General features: G+C 60.4%; 2 protein-coding genes across 4 annotated transcripts in view; one reads left to right on the top strand and one right to left on the bottom strand.

Annotated features, from left to right (window-relative positions):
* Window positions 1-19,671, bottom strand: part of CHLSN (cholesin) — a 72,157-nt gene that overhangs the window by 15,086 nt on the left and 37,400 nt on the right. The window lies entirely within an intron of this gene.
* Window positions 2,979-17,674, top strand: GPR146 (G protein-coupled receptor 146). Its single transcript, XM_081133901.1, has 3 exons — window positions 2,979-3,106; window positions 13,357-14,350; window positions 17,037-17,674. The coding sequence occupies exons 2-3, from the start codon at window positions 13,376-13,378 to the stop codon at window positions 17,214-17,216; spliced, it is 1,155 nt and encodes a 384-aa protein (XP_080990027.1). The 5' UTR covers window positions 2,979-3,106; window positions 13,357-13,375; the 3' UTR covers window positions 17,217-17,674.

The raw sequence follows: 19,671 nt of genomic DNA, 5'->3' as shown, positions 1-19,671 counted from the left end.
ATGCCTGGAGTGCAGAGCACCTAGAATGTTGAGGGGTCCGGGTCCAGCTGGAGACCCCTCTCCATAGAGCATGCTCACACGGAGAGCACCGCCTGCTGCAGCCTCCTGACCTGGTCACTGAGGAGAGCTCGCCGACCTCTCCTCGACAGGGTAGTCGTGGCTCCTATTCCGGATCAGGGCTGCTGGGGGGGGGGGGGCGCACACAGACTAGGAGTGAAGAAGATGGTCATGGCTGGGGGAGGGCAGGCAGAGTACATGGCTATCTGTGAGCCAGAAAGCCTCCTGCCCCTACTTACCATCTGCCAGGGGTGTTGCAGGGAGGAGCCAGACTCCCCAGACCCACAAAGCACCACCATGGGCCACGCCAGGGGTGCTGGGCGTGCAGAGTGCTGGCCCCTCAGGCTAGAAAGGGGGCCAGGAGGGGCCTTTAGGAGTCAGGTCTCTCTGGCATCCCTGATGCCACGGCTTGAGGGTTGCTGTGGCCATTCTGGGTAGCCCTCCTCTGGGCAGGTGCACAGCCCAGCTCACTGCCACTCACACAGCCCATGCTGACTCCCAGGGTCTGTGCTACCCCCCCACCCCCAACCACAGAACAGAGTACACGCTCACCTGCCCATGTGCCCCTGGCCTGAGACTCCTGGAGGCCAGGTCCGGGTCAGAGCAGACGCTCAAGACACAGCCAGTGGTGTCTCACGCTCTTAGAAGGCGCAGCTGGGAGGGCAGAGGTGCCACTCCAGGGACTGCAGGACCGAGAAGGGGAGACGATCAGCAGACAGAACCTGTTGCCGCCACACTGCACACTGAAGGCAGCTTTCAGGGCCACCAGCTAGAAAGTGCCACTAAGTACCATCCTTAGGCCGGTGTGCTCGGTACACAATCCAAAACCCACCCTGGTCCTCCCCACGCTACTAACAGGACCGTCGGCTTCCCCGGAGGACAGAGAGGGCTGGCAGAAGCCAGGCGGGACGGCTTCTGGAAAGGAGTGAGGGGCAGTGCAGAGGGAGGGCAGTGAGGCAGCCGCACCAACCCAGCGCTGAGTGGCTGTGACCACGCAGGAACAGGGCCCAGCGCAGAACTGACCGTGAGACGCGGCCACACCCTCCTGCTCTGCAGGGCGGCCTTCGTCTCTTACCAAGCCCTCCCTCCACACTTTCTTATCAAAGTTCACACCTGACCGGGCCACGCAGAGGTCAAAATAGGACCTCATTATAAGCCACACTCACAGAAACTCCTGTGCCTGATCCACTGTGAGCACACAGTGACTGGAGGCGAACCTGCAGGACAGAGAGCCAGCCCTCTCAGCCAGGGCACTGTAACCCCGTCACCCTCCCAGCCCCCCCGGGGTTTCCGCGGGTGGAATTGCCGACCAAACAAACAGGAAGGGTGCCAAGTCTCAAGACTGTGGTGAGCACGGCGACTGTGATGCTCCCCTAATCCATGGAGTGGCACCTCTGTCCCTCTCAGCAGAGCTGGGCTGGAGTCTCCCTTTTCACTGCAGAGCATGGTGCACAAGGAGGGTGCACCCTGAGTCACCAGCAAGGCGAGGGACGCCAGCTCCATGTGGTTTTCAAAAATCGACATTAGACTATGATGCCACCACGGACCCCAGGATCAGGTTGGGCTTCACATGCCTTCTACAGCCCAGGGCGGTGCGGCTGTCCCCAAAGACATCCGGATCTCACCCAGGAGTTGGCCTGAGCAGGTGGGGGCAGTGAGCAGGAAAGAACTCAGCTGCAGCCCTCCGGGCAGATCTGCATTTCTAGCTATAACATGCTGATCTTGGCTCAGCTGGAGGGTGGGATGACTTTGAGGACCTCTGGACACACACAGGGTCTCCCTGACCCTGACTGCCTGCCAGCAGAGAAAGTCTTTCTTTGCAGATAAAGTGGTTGGGGTGACCTGAAGGCAAGAGGAAACCAAAAGCCGGGCTCTCCCCACACGACACTGTGGGCAGGGCTCAGCCAGCCTGGCATTCCAGGGACTCTAACCAGGAGTTCTAGGGTCTAAGGCCATTCACACAAACGAGACAACACTATTACCCAGGCACACTGCTTGCAGAACCTAAAGGCCCCAACCCTGATCTAGAAGGCCGAAGACCGTCTGCTATCTGCTCTGTTGACTCTGGGCAAGTTGCTCAGTTTGAGGCTGGAAATAACTGAAAATGAGAACACTGCTTCCTGGACGTGAACACACGCGTCCATCGCTTTAACATCTCTAAGGTCAGGGTGCTGCTTGTAACAGAGCTCAGAGCTTAACTGCCGGACTGTTCTGCTGAGTGGCCCATGAAACACTGGAGCGGGTTAGGTGAGCAGCACCTCCGATGTGATGAAGGGCGGGAGATGTGCCTGGGGAGGTTGTCCTGGGGCCTAGGACAGCAGGCTTCCTGCCCGCTAGGCAGGGCGCTGGCTGTGGCTGGCCTTGGCCTCAGAGCAGACGTGCCCACCGTCAGATGCCCACTGCCACCGGCACCGGCGCTGCGCCAGGAGCGGGTCGCGGTGTTTAAGGGGAGGACAGGGCCGCGGGCGTGGGGCCCGAGGCGGCCACGCGCGGCCGGCGCAGGGAGGGACTCAGCCAGTCGGGGCCCGGCCGCTCGGAAGCGCCGTCCCCGCTCCTGCCCCTCCCGCCTCGGCCGCTCAGCGCGCCGTCTTCAGTCTGCCGCCCGAGGGAACGTGCGGGTCCTGCGCCCAGCGTGCGGCGCGGCTCCCACTGCGCCCCAAGACCGACCGCAGGGCGCCGACCCGCTCCGTAAGCGCCCGGCCCGAGCTCGGGCGGCTCCGAGCCCCCCCCCGCCCCTCCCCGCGGCGCCCTGGAAACCCCCGCGCGGAGGCCCGGAGGCCCGGGAGCAGGTGCGCGCTCGGCCCCGTCGGCGGGGCCTGGCCTGCGCCCTGCGCGCGGTCCGCCCGCGTCACCGAAGGGCCGGCCGCGGGCCAGCAGTCGGGGCGCGCGGGGGGCGGGGCCGCGCCCGGGGGCGGGGCGGCGGCCGGGGCGGGGCGGCGGTCACGTGTGTACACAGGCCCCGCGCGGCGTGCGCGCCGTGAGCCCGCCGCCTCCTCGGAACCGAGCTGCCCGCCCGCGGCGACTGCGCGGCCCGCGGCCCAGCGAGCCGGTGAGTGGGCGCCGAAGGTGGGGTCGGGGCGGCGGGGGCCTCGGGGGCCGGCCGCGCGGGGAGCGAGCCTGGGCTGCGGCGGCCCGGCCGGCCGGTGCCGCGCGGACTCTCGGGTCCCTGGGCCCCGCCCTGCGCTGTCCCCTCGGGCGGGGCGCTGTCCCCGGTGCCCGGCACTGTCCCCTGGGGGGGCGCTGGCCGCGCCGCGCCGGGAGGGCAGCCAGGCCGGTCAGCCCCGCGGTCATTAACCCGCCCAGAGGCAGCTGAGCGCGCCGCCGGGTCCGCGGCGGGCAGCACCGGCCCCTGTCCCGGGGCTGACCGCGTCCGCCGGGTCACCGCGGCCGGAGCGTCCGTCCCTCCCACGGGCCCGTTTTTAGTGCGCTCTGAACGCGTCCGAGTGGAGCTACCAAGTCTGTGTTAATCGCCGTGGCCACTGGACAAACACGCAACCCCCGGGCTCGGACAGGCTCCGCGGACGTCGGAGGCGGCAGGGCTCCGGCCAGCGCCGCTCTGCTGCGGGCCGCCCCCACCCGTGGTCGCCGCGCCGTGGGCCCGCGCCCGACCCGCGGGAGCACCTGCCCCTCACCGCCCCGCGCGGAGACCGCTCGTCCGGGGCCCGGGCCACCTTATTATTTGCGCAATTGTTTGTTCTTCAGAGTCCAAATAAGCGAGCTCATAGCATTTACCCGCCCTGGCTCCTGCCGCTCAGCACGGTGCCCTCCAGGCCCATCCACCTGGGCATTCTCTTTTGCGGCCAACTAACGTTCCCCCGTACATACCACCCCGTTTTACCCGCCCGCTGCTCCCTATCTGGGCATCGCAGCTGGCCCTCCTCCGCCCCATCTCCGCTCTGCGGGAGGCCAGCGGGCACTCCCGGGGGCAAGGCGGTGCCTCGCGGCCCCTGCGCGCGGCCACGGCCCCAGGCTGCGCCTGCACCGCGGAGACCGGGCCCCCCGACAGTGGAGAGGCGCTGCTGCCAATACCCTCCACACCAGGGCCTTCCCGAGTGGCGAGGCCCCGGGAGATAACTGGCTTCTAGGAACCAGGGTTCTATTCGGCGGGTGCTGACAGCCACAGGCGAAGCTGCCGCCCTGCAGGCCACACTCAGGGCCACCCCCAGCAGAGGGGTGCTGGGCCAGGGCGACCGCCGTCCTGCCCCTCCAGTGAGTATGGAAATACCCTGAGGACGAGGAACACAGCTCTGGGGAGAATGTAAACATCAACCCTGACCTGCCGTCCCTGTAACTCAAAGCCCCTGGTGGGCTGAGGGTGAGGCAAGTACACCCAGCTAACGCGGCGCATATGCGGTTTAGGTGACAACGTACACATCGATTGTATCTATGACACAATGAAAATAGATGAACTTGCAGAGAATCCTCGGGGAATATGCTGTGTGAGTCCCAGGTAGGAGGAGGGACTGCTGCTCTCTGGGGAAGCCGCTTCCATCTCACAGCCCCTAGGGTGCTACCGGCAGTCCTGACAAAGTAACTGCCACCTGGCCATGTCTTCGGGGTGGGAGGTGTGACCTCCCAGGAACTCAGGCTGCTGTGCCTGCATGACAAAATCACGCTCCTCCTTCCTTACACAGTGGCTCCCAGTGTTTCCTCTTGCTGGCTGCTGGCTCCTCAAGCTTCTACGACTAAAGCCACTGCATGACTGGGCAGCCTCAGATTGCATCTGTTTATGGGGTCTCATAGACCCAGGGCCCCAAAACACTGCCCAGGCATTGAAGAGCAGAGAGGACTCAGTCTAGAGAGTAAAAGAGTGAATCTTCTAATTTAAGTCGCCAAAACACAACGATGCTGGGAGTCTCCACATGCAACAGAACACCTTCAAGTGGCAGGGGACCGGGTGGAATGGGCCAGGTGTCCTGTGTGTCACCAGAAGGCCCACCCTCGGTCCCTTTCCTCCCATACACATCAGTAGAGCCTGCCCAGGAGCTTCTTGGTTTTGATGAAAGCCCAGCAAACTGAGGAAGGAACTGTTACAAACAAAAATAACTGGCTGGCTCCTCCCTCAGAAAGACCCACAGGTGGCGATAGGATCTGTGGCGCTGAGCACTTCCCCCCAGGTAAGAGCACACCTAGTTAAAAGCAAGTAGATAGGGAGCCCAGAGTCTGAAATAGAGACTCGAGCTGTTTTCGGTCTGGCCCTTGAATTTCTGAGCCAGCCTCTTTTTGTTTCCGTTTTCCCTTGGTTCTGTACCTGGAGGGAGCATTAGCCTCAAACCAAGTTACTCAGGTAACAAAAAAGCCCAAGTAGCCAGTGCTCTATAAACAAAAGAGTGTGTGTCCTATCTGCTCCACAGAGAGGAAGCCCGTGGCCCGGCCCAGGCGCCCCGCTGGCCCACTGGCTGGGACCCAGCTGCCCGGTCTCCTTCCCCGCAGCCCTTCTGGAGCCAGCAAACAGGCCTGCTCTCCATGGAGAAAGAGGCAGCTCTGTTTGGGCATCTGAGCCAGGTTGCCTGGTTCACTCTCACTACTCGGCAGTTTAGAACCATAAAAAGCAAGAGGCTACAGAATCAAAACAACCCATCTATATAATGAACCGTTTCTTATCACACCCAAGGAGCCACGTGGTTTGTGATAGGAATCAGTGTGCGTAAGCTCTCCAGTGAGAGACCTATGAAAACAGCAGCCTTTCCGGAGCGTCTGGCTCCTACCAGCTGGATGTTAATTGTAGCTAACGCCTCTCTGCCCACTAGTACAAAGGAAATAAACAGTCAGGAGTCGTTTTCAAAGCATTTTGATTGTTCCAGAACATTCATATGAAGTTGAGTCTCAGGGTGCACAGCAGGTCGACAGGCCTGGCAGCCCGGTCAGCTGTCTGCCCACTCAGAACACACTACCTGTCCTGGCCTCCTGGCCCCACCAGGTCTCTGAATTGTCAAAAGGCACATGGCAGGGAACCACAGAGGCTCTCCCAGCCCTGACCCCTTCTGTTCAGCACGTCTGTGGCTCACAGTGGGGAAAGCTTTTCTTGTAACCCAAAGCATGTCTTTCCAGACAGAGCCAGCCAGGCTGGGGCCACAAACCAAGAAAGCCCCCCGTCCCCCGAGCTCTGACGGGTGGGAAGGACGGAAACAGCAGGACTGGCCAGGTGTGGAGAGTGGGCAGGAAAGTCGGGTGCTGATGCCTGCCTGAGCAGAGCTTCAAGGGCGAGTTCCTGTTGACCGAGTGACGAGGGCGGGCAAGGAAGGGCATTCTAGGCCAGCGATCCCTGTGTGTGGACAGCAGCGAAAACCAGCAGCAAGGCGCAGGGGCCCTGGTGTGGCAGAGCCTTGGACTCAGGACAGAACCTCTGACTCAGAGGCAAGGGGGTGAGAGGTGAGGCTGGTGACGCGCGGTCAGCTCTGTGGGAGCAGGAGGGCGCTCGGTGCTGGTTTCTCATTTCTGCTGGTCTTGCGTGTACAAGATTCGCAGGGGGCGGGCCCACAGTTACTCCCCCAGGCTGCTGCTCTGACCATGCCAGCATACTGTTTCTATGGAGACCACGATTGACGCTAGTCCTTGATTTTAGCCAAGTTCATCTTAGTTGCTTGTGGGCACGTACTTGTGACTGGCTGGTTTAAAAGGCACAGGAAAGAAAATGCTAAGGCTCACCTCAGCCTGACGGGAATGTGGTCCCTGCAGAGCATCCGTGGTGGAGGCATTCTAAGCTCGCCCCTCCCCGTGCCTGTTCCCAGGACAGCTGTGAACCCCTCGAGGACCTCAAGATGAGGGCCATACCAGGAAGGCGCTGCTGTGTCGTGACCCAAGCCCTGACCCGACCACAGACCCACAGCAAAGCCTCTCAGTCTGGCCGTGTGCAGGGGGTCCCCGGGTGCGCCTTCTCCAAGGGGACTCTCCTGTGAGAACCTTCGCTTGGTTGTGACTGGGCTCATGTCCTCATGCCTCCCACCCCTTGTTTCCTCTCTCGAGTGTCAGGTAACAGCACCCCAAGAGAAAGTTTGCACCGCAGCTTCCCGTGTGGAAGGAGGGTCCGCTCCCCTCTGACCCAGCACTAGGGATGGCCAGGCCACCCTGTGCTCCACACGCTGCGTTTATACATCCCAACAGTCTCTCCAGGATCTTCCTAAACGGGAAACTGAGGCAGGAAGTGACCAGCCTCACCAGAGCTGTAAGTCTGCATGCCTGCCATGAACTCCTAACCACAGGAGAGGCTGGGAGACTGAGGAGGGCGTGGAGTTGTGACGGTTCACACTGGCACGCATGAGCGGGCTCTCTGCGGCCTTCACGGCAGCAGCCCGGTCGCCATGGAGCTCCCATTTACAGCTCCCTCATGTGGGGCAGGATGAGTTGGGCCAGGGGTCGAGGTGATGCCAGGTCAGCTGCGTTCTCACAGTGAGAAAGCTGTTTGGGACTGGTGCCACCACCTCACACACCTGTGTGGCAGTGGGTCCTAAAACACACACTCCTGGGCACAGCGCACCTGTCCCTGCCTGTCCCACTCCATCACCCAGGCGTGCCTACCACTGCTGACCTGGCACCCACCCCCAGGATTGGGGAGGGATCTTGGGCTCTGTGCCGCTAGGGACACCAGGCCCTGCCTGGTCTCTCAGGACTCAGGTTCCTGAGCAGGGCTCTGTGTGGCCTGTCTGCCCCCAGCAGGCCTCCGCTCTGAACCCACATCCCGCATGGGCTTCTGCCTGGCACGCCCACTCGCTGGTTGCCCCTGGATGCAGTGGGAGCCCGTGCAGGGGGCCTGGCACCCAGGCCTGTACTTGAGGGCCTCCAGGCTTCTGATGGGAGGCTCCTAAAGAGGCAGTGTGCTCAAGGGGCTTACAGGTTTCCACCAGGAAGAAACCACAGATACAGAAGCACCTGCTCAGGGCCCAGGCAGAGGAGGAACCACACAGCCTGGACAGCACCTCTGCAGACCTCCTGGCGAGCACAGTGAGCAGTGAGAGGGGCCCAGGCCAGTGCTGGGCCCGCTCTGCATTCACCACGGGGGCCACGCACTGGAGTCAGAGACCTCCCACTTTGTACATCTGCACGCGGGCACTAAGGGCCCAGCCAGAGAGCCTACGGCCCACGACCCAGCCCAGGAGGAGAGAGCGCGGCCCCTTCTTGAGAACTGGCCACTGGGGCCGAGGGCCTTGGAAGCGCAGCTTCCCTTCCGCACGAGAGCACTGCAGGGAGTGACTGTCCCACAGGCAACATGCAGGACCAGCTCAGGGTCAGGGAGGAGTGAGCTCTGCCAACACCTAGGTCCTTAGAAACTGGGACCGGACACCAGACCCCCAGTGATGCTCTGAGACAAACCACCACCTGTGGGGCCACCAGCCTCTCCCCCAGTCCCGAGGCCTGACCACACCGCAGGAGCCCACAGAGAGGCCGCGTGGCAGTGGGCATCAGATGACGCAGAGGGTACTCCAGCTTCTCTAACCACAGAGTCTGCCTCGAGAACCTCCGCCTGGCCTTCCTCTAAATGTAATGCTGCTGGGTCCCAGAGGCAGCTCCTCTGCCTGTAGAAGTGGCCATAGTTCTGTTCCCTTTAAAGGTTCCTAGGGCCCCGTGGCCTCCAGGCAGTGTGCAGGCAGGGAGGTCTGAGCACTTCCCCATCGCCTCACTAAGAGCACCCCCCCCAACTGGGAAGCCTGCTGCACACACTGGGATCCAGAGGGGTGCAGCACCCACTTGTAATGGGGCTACAGTCTCTGCTTCCCCAGGCTTACCCTCCTCTCCTCTCTCCATGAAGATGGGGCATGCACCCCAAATCAGCACAGCCACTTCCTGTGTTCCTGGGCCCCAGTGGAGTGAGGTCAGGAAGGGGCCCTGACCAGGAAGGAGGGAGAGGTCCGGGAACAGAGCTAGGATCCTGCCAAGGTGGGACGGCCAGGGGGACACGGGTGCCCTGGGGTGCAGTCCTGGGGAGAGGCAGAAAACATAGCATGTTGACCACTCCCAGTGCCTCACCAGATGACGAGGTATGGGTGAGGCTGTGGCTGCAGGCCCTGGTGAGGGACCTAGGGCATACTCTTAGGGTGCCTGCCCTAAGAGTCCCAGGGGAGTGGGCGAAGTGGTGATACAAATGGGAAGGAGGCGGCCTAGCAGAGGCAGCCTAGAGGTGGGGGCAGGGGAGGAGCCAGCAGCCAGGCCCAGCAGCCCTGAGGTCCTGGTCGGGTGGAGGGAGTGGGGGCAGGAGGGCAGGGGTCGGGTGCGATGACCAGGCAGGCCTCTGCCTAAGGCCAGGCTGGAGGAGAGGCCCCACAGGGCCCTTGCCAACCAGACCCCTTCAGCTAAGGGGACGCAGCAGGTGATGGGACGCTGGCAGAACACTGAGCTGGGCCCATGGAGGCCCATGGAGAGAGCCCTAGGCAGGAGGGAGTTGCCTTTTCTCTCCTGTCCTGTCTCTGGGGACAGAGAAGCAGAGAGGCCCTTCCTGGAACCTGGGTCTGCACAGCCAAGTTCCAAGTTCCTCTTTCTCAGGAAGGAACAGGCTCGATACCTGGAATCCTGCCGCCCAAAGCCTGTGCCAGAGGGGAGGGGAGGGCAGGAGTCAAAGCATTGTTGTCAGGCCCACCCTCTCCCCAGACAGCTCCTTTTCCGGACTCACAGAAACAGAGTGCAGAGGGAAGGGGGGTGACCGCAGGGAAATGGGGACCAGAGTGGCAGAGCTGAACCCAGCAGCCCTGCCTCTGCCTGTGCCTGGAGGGGTGACTCCCTGCCTTCTCACCCCTCACCCCACCCTTCACCCTGAGAGTTCACAGGGATCAGAGTGAGTGGACCCCACTCTAGAAAATGCCAGACACCTGCCTTGTAAAAGGAGGCAGCTCCAACAGCTGTCACTTGGTCCCCAGATCTCAAGTAATACCTGGAGACGAGGTGCCCCCACCGCCCCTCCCCCAGGAAGAATGCTGGACAGACAGCAAAGTGTGACCTCTGGAGACAAAGCAAATGGGCACCACAGCTTCTGGCCTGTCCTCTGCATCTGGAATCAGCGTCACCCTCATCACTGATATGTGAGAAGCGGCAGGGAGACGCCAACCCTGCCTGGAATCCAGGCGATCAACCTTGTTTACGCGTGGACAGCAAACACACGGCACGTTTCTGACCTGAAGCCCAGCACGGACGGTCACCATCCCCACTGCCTGTGCAGGCTGGGCCGCAGGCACGTGAGCACTTCAAGGAAATTCTCAACAGACTTAGTCCACGTGACGATTTCCCAAGACCCAGCCAGTCTGAGCCCAGCGCTGGACACTTGCTGGCGGCTCTTCCTGCTGCGCCCGAGGCCGGCCATTAGCTGTGGGGAACGCAGTCCCAGGGCCTGGCAGCCAGGGCCCCTTGGGGACAGAGGAGCCAGGCAGCAGCCTGCAGGTGGAGCTCTTCCTGCTGAAAGCTCTTTTCATGGGAATTACGCCTGGATCCCCCCCCCCACCCCGCCCCCGCCCCCGCCGGACACTGTGTCAGAGCTCTTGGTGTTCACTCCAACCCCAGGGGAAGCGTTGGATCCCTCTGAGGTCTGGCTCTGTGTCCTTAGTTTCCACCCACAAATGTCTGCTCGGCTCATTTCCTCAAGTGGACAAGGAGCTCCTAACTAAATGCCCCCACATGTGGGCTGGGGGCGTGGGGCCAGGCACAGTGGGCACAGGAGCTGGAGGGCAGGAGCAACCAGAGCCACGGTCTGTCCAGGCACAGCCCCTCGTTTGAAACGGTTGTAGACAGAGAGAGGGAGGGGCCCAGTGTGTGCCAAGGGAGGCAGGGACTCGAGTGATGACTAGAAGACACGGGCGCCTCACCCGGCACCCCCACAGGCGCCCTGAGGAGGCTGGGTGCCCCCACCTCACGAGCCTCTCTGTCCTGGCACAAGGATGCATGGGACACGGAGTCAAGGCGAGGGCAGACGCTCTCTGCGAGGCTGGGCTGTGCAGGAAGCTGGCTGCTGAGGGGATGGGAGGGGCTGGGCAAGAGCAGACCCAGCACCTTCATGTCACCTCCTGGATGGAGTGAGAGGAAGCTAACAGAAGCGCCTGAGAAGGACCAGGTTGGTGGGACCGAGCGCCTGTCTCATCCGTTAGTAAATGCACCAATGAGACGACACGGGTCCCAGTGACAGCGGAGTGCCTTCCTTTCCAGGGCTCAGCCCCCCTTCTGTCCCCACAGGAAGGAGAGCTGATGTGAGAGCAGGTGGGAACACCCTGGGTAGATCCAGGGGTCCTCGGAGGATGGGCAAGCCAGGCAAGGCCAGGATGCTCTGGGGTGGCCCCAAGAATACAGTGTTTGCGGGGACTGGAGGCCAGGGAGGTCTGGTGGATGAATCCCTACAACCATGCACTCCCACAGCTCAGCAGGCAGGAGCCTGGAGACAGGACGGACCGAGCACACAGAACAGGAGGTGGCAGTTACACACCTGCGCTGCTCGCTCGCAGGCACACTCAGGGAAGAGACATGGGAGAGGAAACTGCGAGGGGTCGAGGTCGGCTCAGGAACAACCAGAGCTTCCCTCAGGAGCTGTGCCAGGGAGGGGCCCAGGGGCCTGAGGACGGTGGGAGTGCCTCCCTGCCTGGCGCTCCTGGAATCCAGCCCCACAGGCCGAGGAGCACCATCCAGATCTGAGGACCCATTGCCTCACTGTGCAGAGTAAACACTTCTGACAGTGACGTAACTGAACGTGTGGGCAGAGCCGGGCCAGCTGGGCGCCCAGCACCTTCATTCATTACCACCTGACACCCACTGTGTAGGCTGCTGGGTGGCACTCAAAAGGGTGTCCCACCCGCCTGCCCCATGGCGGCCAGAGGTTGTGGGGGGCACGCAGACGCACTCCTGCTGTGGGGTGGGAGGATGCTGCGAGACCGCCTCCCATCTCCACTACCCCGGCCTGCAGTGGTGCAGTCCTCCTGGACAACCCGCACGGTGGCGAGACAGGACGGACGGCGGTAAAGGTCTATGGGACATAGGACAGGAGGACAGGACTGACTTGCTTGTCCACAGACTGCAGAACCCTTTGTCCATGTCACCCCAGGGTGGGGCCCCACTGTTCATCAGGCTGGCTGTTGCTGTGGCCTGAGCCTGGGAAACATGTCCCTCTTCTTGGTCTGTGGGCACATGTGCTTGGGCCAAACTACATTTCGATTATAAGGTTTTTCTCCAAAGAGACTGGCAATAGTTCTGTTCTGCCAGAGTTCACTCAGATTGTTAGTGCTGAGCCGCACCTAGGCCTCCCCCATGCTGGGGCAGACAGGCCACCCGACCCACTCCGTCCGTGCCGGGCCCAGCACCCACTTACTGTCTGCCACAGCACCTGGCGGGGTCAGGCTCCCACAGGCACTTGCCCAGGAAGCCCCAGGTTCACTGAGGGCTTCACAAAGTAAGTGACCTCACTTGAGCCTCGTGAAGACAAGGGTGAGCGTCACAGGCCCCTCAGGTCTCCACCCCGTGTGCGGGCATCTCCCCAGAGGCAGCACTTCCTACTCTCCCAGCACAGCTCAGGCTCACCACGGGCCACACACACCAGTGCTCTGTCCAGCGTCCTATGTTACCAGGAGCCACGAGAGACGTGTGGGACAGTGGTCAGAGGGGCTGTAGATTCCCACACGTGGGGAAGAGTCCAAATTGATGCCAGAAAGCAGGGCTACGTCCTGGTTGGTACAAAGGCCAGCCCCTGGTGCTTGGGGGGGGTGATGAGGCTGAGCACTGGCAGTGGGAGGTCAGCCTCAGGCCAGCCCCTCTCCCCACTGCAGGCCTTTCTGTTCTTAACCTCACTTTTCAGCAGCAGAGCTGGGGTGAAGGGTGGTGGGGGCATGCTTGTTCCCAGTCAGACAACCTGGGCTTGGTAGGAGCAGGAGCAGGACTGAGCCCAGGTCTGAGTCCTGGCAGGGCCCCCACCTCGCTGAGGGCCTCTGGCCCAGGTCAGCAGGGTGCTGCAGAGTATCCCCTCCTGGTGGGGGGGAGCCCCTGAACTCCACCAGCCACTGCTGAGGGTGCGCAGGTAGGGGTCTGCCCTGCCGGGACACACACACCAGGAGTGGCCTGGATGATTTACCCGTTGCTCAGATTTCTCTCAGAATCCGGTCAGGGAGACTGGCTGTGGCCACTAGGATCCCTGCAGCGCGTGACCTTCCTGGCACTGGCCCAGCTCAGGCCCTAAGACGGGTTCCCTGTGGCAGAAGCTTGGCTTTCACAGGAAACTCAGGAGACATAACCTCCTTTTCAAAAAGCCCCGGTTTCTGGCTGTTTCCAAGCTCATCCGAGGGACCCACAGACCCGGGGCTCTGGCTCCAGATAACACTAACCTCCCTCTTTCTCCCACAGCCCAGCTGAGCCTGGCACGATGTGGAGCTGCAGCTCGCTCAACGGCACGGGCCGGGGCGAGGACCAGCCCCTCTGCCCGCACTTCCACCTGGTCCTGTCTGTCTTCTCCCTGCTCTACTTGGTGGTGGGTGTCCCCATCGGCCTAGGCTACAACGCCCTGCTGGTGCTGGTCAACCTGCAGGACCAGAGCAGCATGACCATGCCTGATGTGTACTTCGTGAACATGGCAGTCGCTGGCCTAGTGCTCAGCGTCCTGGCACCCGCCCACCTGCTTGGCCCCAGCACCTCAGGATGGGCTCTGTGGGGCTTCAGCAGTGAGGCCCACGTCACACTGCTGGTTCTGTTCAACGTCTGCTCCCTGGTGACCATGTATTCCACGGCCCTGCTCAGCCTTGACTATTATATTGAGCGGGCCCTGCCACGCACCTACATGTCCAGCGTCTACAATAGCCGGCACGTGTGTGGCTTTGTCTGGGGCGGGGCCCTGCTCACCAGCTTCTCCTCCTTGCTCTTCTATATCTGTAGCCATGTGGCAGCCAGGATCGTCGAGTGCGCCAAGATGCAGCACACGGAGGCTGCTGATGCCATCCTGGTATTTATCGGGTACCTGGTGCCCGGCCTGGCTGTGCTCTACGCCCTTGCGCTCATCTCAAGGATCCGCAAGGAGGACACGCCTCTTGACCACGACTCTGGGAGGCTGGACCCCTCGGTGCACAGGCTCCTGGTGGCCACTGTGTGCACACAGTTTGGACTTTGGACGCCGCACTACCTGACCCTCCTGGGGCACACGTCCCTGGCCTTGCGGGGGGAGCCTGTAGACGGGCAGCACCTGGGAATACTGCTCTTTGCCAAGGACTTGTCCCGGTGCCTGGCCTTCTCCAGCAGCTCTGTGACGCCACTGCTGTATCGCTACATCAACAGGAGCTTCCCCAGCAAGCTGCGGCGGATGGTGAAGAAAATGCCCTGTGGACGCCAGAGCTGCTCTGTGGACCAGGTGGGGGTCCAGCAGGTGCTGGCATAGATGGCTAGCAGTGGGGGTCCACCCTGTGGCGGCACTGGTGCACAGTGCCTGGCGACTACACCGAGCCCCTCACTCCCACCCGCCCAGTCTCACATCCCAGGGACGAGGTGACCAACGCCCAGACGCATGCACAGCACTTTGTCACCTGCACGCTCTGCAGCTCTTGCCCCAGAGGGAGAAGAGCACACAGGAGTGCAAAGCGTGTGCTCGCGACCTTCCTTTCTCCAAACGAGGCCAGGGCGCCTGTCCATGTGGAGATGCGCTGCACTCAGGCCCGGGAGCCCAGAGCGTGTGTGTCTCCCCAGCCCTGCAGGTCTGTGCCCTCAGCCTGCTTAGTGGCCCCAACGGGCTTTCCGGATGAAGTGATGGAATCAAAGCCAGTATTTACACTTTGTGTGTATTGTTGAAATACTTGATCCCCTCTCATGTTTGTTCATGTTTGTTTATAAAAAGAGATGTTTGGAAAAAAAGTCACAAAGTATTAAAGTGAAGGAAACAGGACAAAGGACATACGTTGATGGGTGGGTGGCCTGGGCTAGGACAGGGCTCTGGAGGATGAGGCCAGAGCTGTGCCGGCACATGCCTGTGTCACACACAGGGACAGTGTTTTACCTACGAGGGAAGGGTTGGGGGAAGGGGGCTGGTTGGGGAAGGTTGCCTCAGTAGCACCGAGGGGCTCCCCTTTACCCACCAGGTGTGTCCCTGAGCCTCACAGGTAACATTCACTGTGGGCACAAACCCGAGGCAAGAAGATGCTGGGAGGATGGGTGACCCAACACTGGAAGAAAGGGCTGCCCACGGGAGAGAGATGGGGAGACTGAGTTGTCTGGTCTGGAGGCGGGGCCCATGGGAGAGACCCAGGGCCCGAGCACGGACACCAACGACAGTCACCACCACCGTCCCTCAGGTCCACACCAGCTCCCGCTGCAGGTGATCAAGGCGGCTAACTTTTGAGAAGTGGCTGCACGGGGTCGGCTGGAGCTCAGCAGGTTCACCTGCCCTCCAGCCTCCACCCAGCCTGCATTCTGTCAACAGCCACCTTCAAATGTGCACGTGAGGGAGCCTCACTCCGCTCCCCTCGCCTTCCCCCAAGTCCTTATGACAAAACACAGGCCCACACCCTCTCATCCCAGTTTTAAAACCCCAAAGCCCTATGAACAGAAAGAATTTTTCAAGGTTGCAGCAAATTCGTTTGGGAGCAAACCCCAGAATGAAACAGTGCTGGCATCTGGAGGAAACAGCGACATGAAAACCCCTCCCTGCTGACAGCCTGGATGCAGTGGCCTGAGGACAGGAGCGTCCAGGTCACCTGCTGCTGCTCTCCTGAAGGCAGAGCATGGTGCCTGTGTTGAGCCCCCATCCTGATTCCCCCCCCCCCCAGTGCGCTTCTACTCAGGGCACAGCTGTCTGTGCCCAGGACTGCAGGTGCCTCAGGCCGACCCCACCCTCAAGCACGTGACCCCAGGGCTGCAGCGAGGGGTCCAGTGTCACGGCTCCACCTGGGAACCTGGTGCTGAGTGACATGCCGTCCCCCAGCCCCTGCACAATAGCTGCGGGAGCCTCTCCCCTCCACACCCGCTGCTGCTGCTGCCCAGTCTGCAGTCTCCCAGCCAAGGCCAGGCCTAGGTCCCCCAGCACAGCCAGACCCTGGTCAGGGAGCTGGTGTCAGGTTTAAAATAAAAGCTCCCTTCTTTGCTTGTCTTTCTTCCCTGCTCCCAAGGAGCCCCTGGGTGAGGGGGGATCCCTAAAGCTCAGTCTCTACCCTCAGCTCCTGACACTCAGCCCAGCTGGTCTTCCCCAAACAGAAAAGGAGCCAGAAAATCATTTTTTTCCTTTTAATTTCTCAGTGGCTTTGGCTGCAAACTGGCTAGTTTCTGGTAGCCTCTTGGGGGCCTTGGAGGCCCCTGGCTCTGTCTCAGTGCCCACCTCCGCAGGCAATAGGGGGTCCGTGGACGTGGGCAGCTCTTCCTGGCGGGGCACCAGCCCATGGCAGACTGGGCCCACTGCAGACCCTCACCTCTCACGGGACCCTCTTCGCTGCTCATGCTGCATCTCGGGTCCACCTGGGCGCCAGGAGAAAATCTCCACTTCCCCACCCACCATGGACACCTCTGTTGCTACCCCACCCCTGCCCACCCTAGATGGGCCTGCAGGGCTTCCATCCTTAGCCCTGATCCCCGAACATCTGACTCCTAGTGCTTTCAACACATTGCCAAAAAACGGAAAGGATTTTGAGGCAGGCAGTGGGGAGTAAGGAGCTATTTAGATAAAGCCAAAATAGAATGTGGACCCACCCATTTCTTTGACTGACCCTGAGTTCCAGAGACGCCAGAACAGGAGTTCGCACTTTACGGTCCCAGGTCAACTCTGATGCCAACACTTCTCAACTACTGTTGATTTAATTATCTTACTTTTGTTTACAAAAGTTCACGTACCTTTCATGCTTCACTATGAGAAGTTATGCTACATGCTGAGGTCTTGGATTTGAAATTCGTTGGAACTGGGGGCTTTCTCGAGAGTTTATAAGCTGTGACCTCTGCCCAGTGGCCACGCCCTGTGCCTAAAGGTCTGTCTATTTGAAAAACCCACACATCTGAAGACTATTAAATTATTTCATACTTACTACCCAATTTCTGAATTCTTAAATTTGTGTCTCCAGGGTTATGTGATATATGTGAGAAAACGACACAGAAAGGACAAGACGGCGCTTCTCCCACCTTTAGTGACTTCTCTGAAGCTCCCCCTTCCTCCCATCTATTCGTCAGACCCACAGCAGTCCAGCCGCACACATGCCCTTACAGCTGCAGCTCTGAGACGCACACAGCGTCAACACCGCTAGGAGAGCTGCCCAGAGGCAAGCGAGTCAGGGGGCCTATGGCTCTCAACTGCAATTTAAAACTTACTGACCACACGCACTGGCGTAAAGAACTGGGGCACCTCGGTGGCTCCAGCTGCCCCACCAGGCCTCCAGCCAGTGTGGAAACGATGTCCCCCTGTCCTCGCTCCTCTGCAAGAGGCCTGTCAACAGCTCCCACCATCACTCTGCGCTCAGGAAGCATCAGGACCTTTGAGAATGGGATGAAGAAGTGAGTCGCCCAGGGGCAGAATCATCAGAACATGTCCACTGCCTATTAATAAAAAATACGTAGCACCGGCTGGGTGGCTCGGTTGGTTGGAGAGTTGTCCCAAACACTGAAAGGTTGTGGGTTTGATCCCCAGTTGAGATGCAGACAGGAGACAACTGATTAATGTTTTTCTCTCTCTCTCTCCAAAAATCAATAAAAAAAATTTTTTCCTAAAAAAAAAAAAAAGCAGCCCATGAGGCACTAAGGCTATACAGGAGGGGGCACCTGGCAGGTGAGTGTCACATGCTGATGGAAGAAATGAAGACACATCCTGGGTGATCTCTAAGCCCCAAAGAACTCTGGTGGTCACAGGAAGAGACGGGTCACCGAGCCAGCCAACAGGAATGCAGACCGACAAAGTATATGCTCTAGAACAAACCAGGTGGCCCCACAGGCACTGAGGCTCCAGGTGCTCAGAGAGAACAGCAGAGCAGCCGCAAGCACAGGAACCAGCCCTCAGTGCCGGGCTGTGGCCCAGGAAAGGAGGCAGAGAATGGGGACATGGAATATCCACCAGGTTCCGGGCACTGTAGCAAAGCTTCTCATAACCCTAAATGCAAAAGCCTCAACCTGCCTGGGAGGTGGGTAATGTCACCCGTTTTCACAGGTAGAACAGAAGCTCAAAGCTTAGGGAACTGCCCCAGAGCCCACCACACGCTAGGTGGGCGCATGGACGTGAACCCGCCCTCCCTGGCCAGGCAGCTGCAGGGTGACTTCTGTTCCTGGAGATGGCCCCTCCTTGCCTCAGGCTGTGCGGTAAGGCCAGGGTCCCGATGTGGAGCCCCAGCCCCAGCACGCGGGCCAGGCTGCTAGAATGAGGGAACAACACAGCACACGGAAGTGGGTATGAACCTGTGAAACAGGAACATTCCATCTGCTGTAGCACTGAGAGCTGGCATCCTGAAGTTCTAAGTAGGACAACCTGCGATTCAGACCCACCTTCCAGGGTGACCTGCTTTCAGCTTGAGCAGGCGCATATGTGGAGCACCACCCAGTGGCTAGGAGGGGGGCCCTCCCCTCAGGGCAGAGAAGCCCGGTGAGATCCAGAGGCAGAGGGAGCCCCCCAAGATCCTCGCTCCTGAGGGAGAAGCAGGATGAAGGGAACCGGGTCTGAGCCATGAGGGGAAGCTGCTAACAGGCTTCAAAGCTGCCAACTCAGAGGTCACACCGCAGGATATAATTTGCCCCCACCCAGCTGACGGAAGGCAAAACGAACTCCCACCACGTGCTCCTGAGCAACTGGAAGGAGGAAGCAAGTGTCCTTCAGATACTGTCCCTGTAGACACATAGTCCAAAACCCATGCTGCTTCCAGAGGTCACATCAAATCCTGCTTTACAAACACACCCACAGCCCCAGCGGAGAGACACTCAGTCCACCTGGTGCTGCTCTACACCCACGCACGAGCACACACATGTGCACATGCGCACCATGCCCATAGAAACACATGCACGTGTGCACACAAGCACACAGACACGTGAACAGAGACACACAGATCCATGTGCAGACTCGCATGTGCACAGAGACATACATGCACACACACATGCACACACACACGCATACATGCATGCACACGCTGGCTGTGACAGGCCTGCACAACCTCGGGGGTCAGGAGCACAGGGGTGTGGACACAATTTCTGCTTGGTGAGGGCGAGGCATGGTGTTTATGTGGCTGCTCTACTCTGGGGTTTCTGGTCTCCCAGCCAGACCCCTGGCTCATGTACCATGTGTCGAGCAGTTAAGTGCTATGACTGGACAGGCAAAGAGCAGCGGCTGTAAGACAACACAGGTAATGGTGAATGGCAGCGGCCCGCTCAGGGAGGGCCAGCAGAAGACCCCGAGGCTCTAGCCTCTGCTGTGCTGGGACTGCCCGTTTGAGAAGAAAGCCAAGTGGGAGGATCAGAAGTAGGGGTGAGAGTCATGCAAACCCTAAAAAGTTCTCTTCAGAAAAGCATCTGTCCAAAACCCCCAAATCCCCTTAGTGACGGAAAAGATCCCATTCCTGAGGCACTGGGCAGCTCCCTGCTATGGTCCATCCACAGGCCCCCATGTGGGAGAATCCACAGGTCACCTGGGGCCAGGATGAGGCTGAGACAAGGAGGAAGGCGCCACAGGGCTGCAGCCCCCCTTCCAGGGCCATCAGCACCTCGGCCAGCGCCCCCTGGTGGCCT

This window comes from Miniopterus schreibersii, assembly GCF_964146895.1.
Source record: "Miniopterus schreibersii genome assembly, chromosome: 4".
Lineage (NCBI taxonomy): Eukaryota > Metazoa > Chordata > Mammalia > Chiroptera > Miniopteridae > Miniopterus > Miniopterus schreibersii.
This window is presented reverse-complemented; position numbering and strand designations above follow the sequence as displayed.